This window comes from Vigna radiata, unplaced genomic scaffold, assembly GCF_000741045.1.
Source record: "Vigna radiata var. radiata cultivar VC1973A unplaced genomic scaffold, Vradiata_ver6 scaffold_375, whole genome shotgun sequence".
Classification (NCBI taxonomy): domain Eukaryota; kingdom Viridiplantae; phylum Streptophyta; class Magnoliopsida; order Fabales; family Fabaceae; genus Vigna; species Vigna radiata.
The window spans coordinates 80,537-89,137 of NW_014542543.1; the positions used below are offsets into that span (position 1 = coordinate 80,537).

At 34.9% G+C, this 8,601-nt stretch overlaps 1 protein-coding gene across 1 annotated transcript; it reads left to right on the forward strand.

The window, feature by feature from the left end:
* Positions 1-865: 865 nt before the first annotated feature.
* LOC106780175 (probable beta-1,4-xylosyltransferase IRX10L) lies at positions 866-5,301 on the forward strand. Its single transcript, XM_014668431.1, has 5 exons — positions 866-883; positions 1,267-1,435; positions 3,314-3,702; positions 3,870-4,111; positions 4,452-5,301. The coding sequence occupies exons 1-5, from the start codon at positions 881-883 to the stop codon at positions 4,963-4,965; spliced, it is 1,317 nt and encodes a 438-aa protein (XP_014523917.1). The 5' UTR covers positions 866-880; the 3' UTR covers positions 4,966-5,301.
* Positions 5,302-8,601: the final 3,300 nt, after the last annotated feature.

An 8,601-nucleotide genomic window follows, 5' to 3' on the forward strand; every position in this document is an offset into this window, starting at 1 on the left:
TACTTTAAAATATTTGTAAAAGTGTCTTAGTGTGAGATTTTGGCAAACTACCCATATAATATCACATCATAACGCTGGAAAGACAAACATGATAACAATTTGTATGTTACTGAACAATAAAGTGAATAAAAAATGATAATGTCAAAGAATGAACCAAAAACCTTTGTTTTAGATATAAAAGATAACATTTTTACATTTTTTTAAGAATTATAAATTAATTAACTCTTTTTAACGTACCGCTCAGTAATCAACATATGCAAAAGGTATTAATAACGATATGTGATTAAATATATAACAAGGTAAAATTCTAATTAATTGTATAATTAAATTTTTATATACTGTTAATGTTTGGTCATTAAAATAATAAAATTAGTAATAATTAATAATTGAATAATAAAAAGGAAAATAAAATCAATAAACTCAACTTAAATGCTATAAAAAAAATTCTAATTCAAAACACGGCAAATATTACCCAAAGATTGTTCTAAAGAGGTAATGATTGAACTTTAGTTTAGTTTAGTTTTATGAGTAAAGTTAATGTTAAGTATTTTTTTTCCTATGAAATTAAATTTTATTATTCTATAGTTTTTAAGGATTAAAAGTGAGTCAAACTGGATTAATGAGAATTTAAAGAGACAAATAGACTATTTTACCAAACTTTTATTAGTACCTTGAATTCAATCGTTTACTAATTTCTCTTTGAAGAAAATAACTCACTAATTTGATGGCGGTAATAAATTTGAGAACAAATTGTATCAAGAACGTGGTTGTGTTATAGTTAAATTTCAAACACAGTGACACACACTCATAAGGAAAAGCAACAAAATTGAAGTAATGGTTGAACTTCACCGCGTGCCGTAGTTGAATTTTGGTGCCTAATATGGTATTCTGAGATGGACCTCTTATCAAACCGTGAATAAAGAAAACCAGACTTATTCAGAAAATTTTGGCAAAAGCCTCTTCTTCTTCTTCAATCTTCAGCAATAACCCATATTTCATACTGTATCTTTCACTAAGGAAAACCCTTTGTCCTTATTTCTTCAAAGCAAATTCACTCTCTTTTGGTCCTGAAATAATATTTTCGTATCTCTCTCTGTCTCTTTCATTGTTGCTGGGAAGAACACACATCCCTTTCTTCCATTGCGAAGAAATCTCTGGCAACCACTTTCCCTTGTGACGTTTTAACCATCGCCTACGCCACCTTCTTCTGTTGACCACAATTGACTTCTTCTTTTGCCTTATAATCTCAGCTCCCTTTCTTTGCAGTTGCAGACACCACCGATGTTAATCGGATCAAGGAGTTTCTGGGTGACAAAAAAAGAAAAAAGAATGGATTTTTGGAAAGTGGGGTTCCTTTGCTTTCTTTGGGCTTCTTCTGTTCTTGCCATTGGGGCTGTGGAGCTGGGTCGACATCAACCTACTGAGAGAATTTCAGGTGGGGTTCTTCAAAGTTTGTTTTCGCCCTCCTTTCTTCTTGTTTCATCAGATTCTTTCTGATGTCGATTTATCCAGTGTTCTGTTGATTTGATTGGATTGGTTTGCTTTTGTTGATTTCATTGGATTGGGGTCTTAGAGAGTTCAGTTCTGGTGAATTTCATTCCGGTTTGTGGTCTTAATGGTTTATAATTTCTGGTTATGGTTTTCAGTGGTGTGTTTTTGCGGGTTGAGATGGATTTAGCTAAGATCTACTTTGGTTTTAGGTTGATTCGGAAAATATCTATTATATAAATCGTTGACTAGCTTTTGAGATGTTATTCTTCCATTCAGTGTTTCAAGCACAGAATGCTAAACATTCTATTTAGAAATTATTCTTACCATGTCCTAAAAATTTTCTGGTTTGATATTTTGGGGATGCACACGACCCCAATTCTTTGTAGTATATCTATTTCAGGGACTGGTGTTGTGTAGCTGTTTATATTGTAATATATGGCCATGCGAAAACAGGTTCTTATCTGACGCAGGAGGATCTAGGGCCAGCTACAATTAGTTATGTGTTGAAATTGGTCCAGAATTTGAAGAAAACGTACACCGGAAGGGGCTGTTTATCAAGTTAGGGTTGTGTTTTAGTCAATTTTCACTTTAGTAAGGTTATATGGATTGGCACCAGATCTTGATGACCTTTGTTGACTTATTTTAAATCATGCCATGGCCTGATTCTGAATCTAATCTGTATTAGTACTGCAGTACTTCGTAATATAGTATGAGGAGGAGGAAAAGGAAAACCATTTTTTTTTCATAGAGCTTTTTGTTGTCCTCTTCATTTGCCACAAGCTTCCTATGTTCCAGTACTAGCAATATATGTTGGAAGAAGCATATATGTGCACACCGAAGACACTTTTAAGATATTGGTTGCAAAACATATTTTTCTGATGAGCTATGAAACTTTATTTAGAGCATTTTAGAAACATATCGGTAGGTCCCTGCATCCTTGGTATTCATCCTTGGTATTCAAATTCACCCAAGAATATAAATAGGTTGTTATGCCAGTTGCCTTTGGTGTGTTTTCTATTGCTTGATATGATAAGTGAGGAGCAAATTTCATTTTAAGTTAAGTTTGAAGTGACGCCTTTTTTCAAGCATTCTTCATTATTAAAGGTAGAATACCAGAAGGTTACTGTCTTTCTAAATTTTGGGATCTTCCTGAATTACATAAAGGGTTTCTCCTATACTTTTTATGTTTAAATTTTGATACTGGAATCTGAAGGAAAGTAGGTTCATAATATCCCCCTCTTTTCTGCTAGAATTACAGCAAAAAAAAAAACCTAGTGTCTATTTTTTTTTTAATGTAAGTTAAGTTCAAAATTCTACAGAATACCTCATTTTTTAATGGGTTAATGAGATCTAAATGAAAAATCATTAATTAAAAGCCTTATAATTCTGTACCCGTTTTCTTGCAGGTGAGCTAAGTGAAAAATGAGTGTACTTTACATGCATTTTCTATCACGAAAGAATGCTGCACCTAACTGTGTTGGTACTTAGATGTTATGATGGTGTTATATTCAAGTCGGCATAATGGCATAGAGATTGTCAGGAAGTAGCGTATGTTGGATTAAAATCCAATGACTAAACAGTTGGAATGGGAGTATGGTGAAAAAATAATATTTATTTAAAACTCTGGTGATACATACACATAAACAGAGTTGATATATATACCTCACCTGGTTGCTTGGAATTCAACGGGTTAATATTAAGTTTGATTCTTTGTATTATTTCTCAATGACTTGCATTACGCAATTTTGATTCAGAATCCGCTATATTATAGTTAGGTAAAGAAATGAGAGTACTAATCATGTTGTGATTGAACCAATTGTAGGTAGTGCCGGAGACGTGTTAGAAGATGATCCAGTGGGAAGGTTAAAAGTTTTTGTTTATGAACTTCCAAGCAAATATAATAAGAAAATTCTGCAAAAGGACCCTAGATGCCTCACTCATATGTTTGCTGCTGAGATCTTTATGCACCGGTTTCTATTATCTAGCCCTGTCCGAACCCTTAATCCGGAAGAAGCTGATTGGTTTTACACCCCTGTATACACCACTTGTGACTTGACACCAAATGGCCTCCCCTTACCTTTCAAGTCTCCACGAATGATGCGAAGTGCCATACAACTTATTTCTTCAAACTGGCCTTACTGGAATAGGACAGAAGGGGCAGATCATTTCTTTGTAACCCCTCATGACTTTGGAGCATGCTTCCATTATCAAGTAAGAAATTTAGTGTGCCATTTCAATTTTGTTATTTACACAACTAGTAGTTCAATTGAGCATTCAAACACATCATCCGATGTTTGGTGAGAAGCACCTTGAATTCCACTATTAAAGCTGTACATGAATATTGTAACAAGCACTTTTATATTGTTATTTTGTTCCAGGAGGAGAAAGCAATAGAAAGAGGAATTCTTCCATTGCTGCAGCGTGCTACGTTGGTTCAGACATTTGGACAGAGGAATCATGTTTGCCTGAAAGAGGGCTCAATCACCATTCCTCCGTATGCCCCTCCACAGAAAATGCACGCTCACCTCATTCCTGAAAAGACGCCTAGGTCCATTTTTGTTTACTTCCGAGGACTCTTTTATGATGTTGGAAATGACCCTGAAGGTGGCTACTATGCAAGGTAGGTCTAATATTTTACACCCCACAAACTTAAAGGGGGGGATTTGGACATGTGACAATGTGAGGGTTGTTAGTTTTCATTTATCTTTCTATCATGTTTGCATAAGACTGCGAGCTTGCATCCTTTGACTTAAAATTGATTTAGTATTTAGTTATTGAAACTTGTCAATCTTAATTAGATCAACACCATTCATATTCTAATTGGTTCTTTCTAGTAATCTTACTGAAAACTAAGTAATTTAATCATGCATGAAATTTGGTTCCATGTCTTCATGCTTTCATATCAAAAACAACAAAACGATGGTGAAGGCTCAAACTGACTGGACTTTGGTATGTTACAGAGGTGCAAGAGCAGCAGTGTGGGAGAACTTTAAGGACAATCCTCTGTTTGACATTTCAACAGAGCATCCCACAACATACTATGAGGACATGCAGCGAGCTGTTTTCTGCTTGTGTCCACTTGGATGGGCCCCTTGGAGCCCAAGACTGGTTGAAGCTGTGATATTTGGCTGCATCCCAGTGATCATTGCAGATGATATTGTTCTTCCATTTGCTGATGCAATCCCATGGGAAGATATTGGTGTATATGTTGATGAAAAAGATGTACCTCAACTAGACACTATACTCACATCTATTCCACCAGAAGTTATCTTGAGGAAACAGAGATTACTTGCCAACCCTTCCATGAAGCAAGCTATGCTGTTCCCTCAACCAGCGCAGCCGGGAGATGCTTTCCATCAAGTTTTGAATGGCCTTGCTCGGAAACTGCCTCACGACCGCAGTGTCTTCTTGAAACCAGGGGAGAAGGTCTTGAATTGGACTGCTGGCCCTGTGGGGGACCTTAAACCATGGTAGCAGTTATAACAGCTTTTTGGAGCAATTAAGATTCTTTACATATTTTGGTCTATACTTCCAAGTGTGCATAGGTGGGGTTGGAAATTGAGATGCTGGTTTTTGTTGCCTTTGTAAATTTTGATTGTTTCTCTCAGACCATTCATTAGATCATTTAATATCCATTTTTCAGTTTTATTGCTTTAATGGTATACATACAAAAACTATGGAAATCAGTGACCTAGCACATAAACAATAGGAGTCGTTGGCTTGTTAACTGCATGCTAGAGTCAGTGACCTGGCACAAACTATGGAAATCAAGATGACATCAATACAATAGGTTTCTTGTTTTGGTTTGCATTTGTGATTATGGTAGTTACAATGTAGAATAAGGATTGATTCTTGTTAGATTAGTAATTGATTATATCTATCATGTGAATCGGTTGGTTCTCCAAATCACTCTTTCATTTCTTTATAAAGATATTGATAGTTTTGAAAGCAAAGTTAGTGGTTTCATGATAATATTATTGTTGCTCATTTGGTGGTTAGCTAGGGTGGTCCCATTTATATGGCTGGCAACGGAGTATCAATTTTCAACACGGTGGGTTGTTTTTGGGGTTCTGTCTTTCTTTTTGTTGATGTAATATTGTGGGATATGTGATGTGACCCGTCCACTAAAATGGCGCAATTAAGGTCCGTTTATTTTATTCGAAAAATATATTTTAACGTTCTTCATTAAAAATATTAGAGCTGGATCACCGTCCACTACGGGTTTGGGACAGGTTGGGTTTTAAAAAATTATATTTTTTTTGAGTCAGATTTAAATCCGGTTCATTTAAATCCGGTTTATACGGGTTGAACTCATGGTGGACTAAGTTGAACTACCAATTCACCTATCTAATTTTATTTTATTAGAATTTAATTTTAATTTTATAAAAAAATATTTATTATTATGTTTTGTTTGAAATAATTATTTAAGTTCTTTATTTTAAAAATTAATTAAATACCAGGAGTGAAATTTATTTAGATTTAAATTATAGAAAGTTTATAATTTTTTATTTAGAAAAATTGTATTTAAGTGAGTCAACCCATTTATCCACGTCGAGTTTGAATTTTTCTAATTCACTAATAAATGAGTCGGATTGGGTTGATTCACTAACTGACTAACCCGTGCTAGGCTGGATCGAATTACTCGTTTTGATCATTCTAAAAAATATCTACTTTGCACCTGTTATTCAATAAAATATTATATTACAATAAAATATAAAATTTTATAGTTGTAAGTTGAATGTCAGAAGGGAGAGACGTGTGGTTTAGGATAAAAAGAAATGTACTCCTTCCTATACATTTGCAAGTTCTTATAGATTATAAATAGACATTATTAGTGGATACGGAAAGTAATGAGTATGATTATTTAGTTTCTCACTTGTTCATGGGATTAGTAAAGAGGTATCGTGGTATCTTTTTTTTGGATCCCCTTTTAATAATTATTAGTAAATATTAGAAGTATGTTTTTTTTTTTCAAATTTGGGATATCTGATAACGGTCTAAAAAACGTTATTTTCATGCTTAAATTTGATATTAAAACACATCCTTTATGGCTTAAAATAAGCTTAAAATCAAGTAAAACAATTAGTTGAGTCATTGAGAGTCAAAAGTTCGTTTTAGAGGTATTATGCTTGGTTTTACATTGTTTTGTAGGGTTTTGAGGTGATTTGAAGATGGAAGTGAAGTAAGGTGGACTTGTGCTTGTGAAAGATGAAGAAAAAGGATAAAAAGAAGAGCTAAAGGAACCGTTGAGCACCCAGTGCGATTAGAGGTAAACCGCTGAGCGGTCAAACAGGGCGCTGAGCGGTTGAACGATTAGAGGCAAACTGCTGAGCGGTTAAATTAGGCGCTGAGCAATTGTCTGCTAGGCTTGGGCTTAAATTCTGTTATTTTTCTGTGTTATAAATAGATCCAATACGACTAGAAACTGAAATCTTTAGCGGAGGGAAACGTCCACAGCAGCTCTACACACCTTGGAGGTCGTTCTTTGGATGCTTAAGCTCCAAACTACTCAATCTAGGGTTTATTCTTTCATTCTTCCATTGTATTTCATCTAGTTTCACCATGATAATGGTGAACTAAACCCTTTGTTGTTGGGGAACAATGTAATCTTTTGAAACTCTCATATATCCAAATTCTTATTTAATTCATATGCTTGCATATGCTTGATTTATCAATTGATGGGTTCCTTACCTGTATTTAATGCTTTTATTGTTTAACTCAATTGGTAGACGTTGTTTGTCTTTATTGATACGAGAACGTATAGTAATGTCATGAACTTGGGGGAATTCCTTGATTATGCTAATACCGCCTAAGGATAGGGGTAGGACGATCAATTGTATTTTGCTTCCATTTATTATGCATTATTAGTTACTAGGGGAGGCTAGGGATAACAAACTGGTAATTAGTAATAGGCTCTTTTCGCCAAGGGATTGGGTTAAGGGTAGACCAAGAAAGTTTGCATGGCAATATGATAAATAAGCGAATTAAATAAGAAGAGTAGATATATGAGGGTGGATGATAGGTGTCGCGGCCCATACAAATTTGATTGCATATTAGAAATGCAGTATAGCTAGGGGATGACCCCTAGGTCGTCTCCCAAAGACCAATTTTGCAGTTCGAGAATCGAGTCTAACACGAAGGGGGGAGGGTTGAAAGTGTGTTGCAAAAATTAACGATCTCAATATAAAGACACAGATGCAAACAAACTAATTAAAGCTAGCATGGTAATTAAACTAACACTATTAAAAATCTTAGACAACATTCAAATATCAAATACTCTTGCAAACAAATTAACAAACACAGTTAAAATTAATTAAACTTCACACAAATTCAAACACATTAAACTCAACCTATCAACCAAATTAATTAAAAACCAAGGAAACCAACAAGCCTAATTTAATCCTAACAAATTACTTGACATGATGGCAATTAAAAAATGAATTTGAAAGTCCAATTGGCCAAAGAAAGAGCACATGGCCGTGAGTTACCCAAGTATCAAAGTCAAACTTCAATTTCAATCTTCAATAAACTATAAAATATGTTGGCCTCTTGTCCTATGTGCTCCAATCTTCAAGACAATACACACGTGCCTTCCAAATACAATGAACCGTCCTCTCTCTTCCAATGCAGCAAAGAAATCTGAATCCACACTCTAAAGCACACAATTGCCGTGAGCTACTACCTTCCTTCCAAATCAAAGGCAACTTTCTTCAATGCACAAATACAAAAAGTAAAATTGCTTCTACCAAGGTGCCACATGTGCAAGCTTAAAAGGAATAAAACAAACAAGTCATTCTCTTCTTCATATGATGTTCACGGCAATTGCTAGCAAAGTCCAAAACCAAAATGGCAAAATTCCTTCTATGGAAATTGGGTCTCAACATTTGTTTGTCCAAATCGGGTAAAAACTTAAATGCACCATTTTCTCTCTCCCTTTCAACCCATTTTCGGTTTTCCTCTACCAAAGCAAACATCCAAAGCTTCTCCATCTTCAAAAACCGAGAACACACACCCAAGAAACCCCATTTCAAGTTGCAACACCATTCAAGACAATAAACCCACACTACTACTACTTCAACTCAACCCAATCTTCCATTTCTTCAAGCTCTT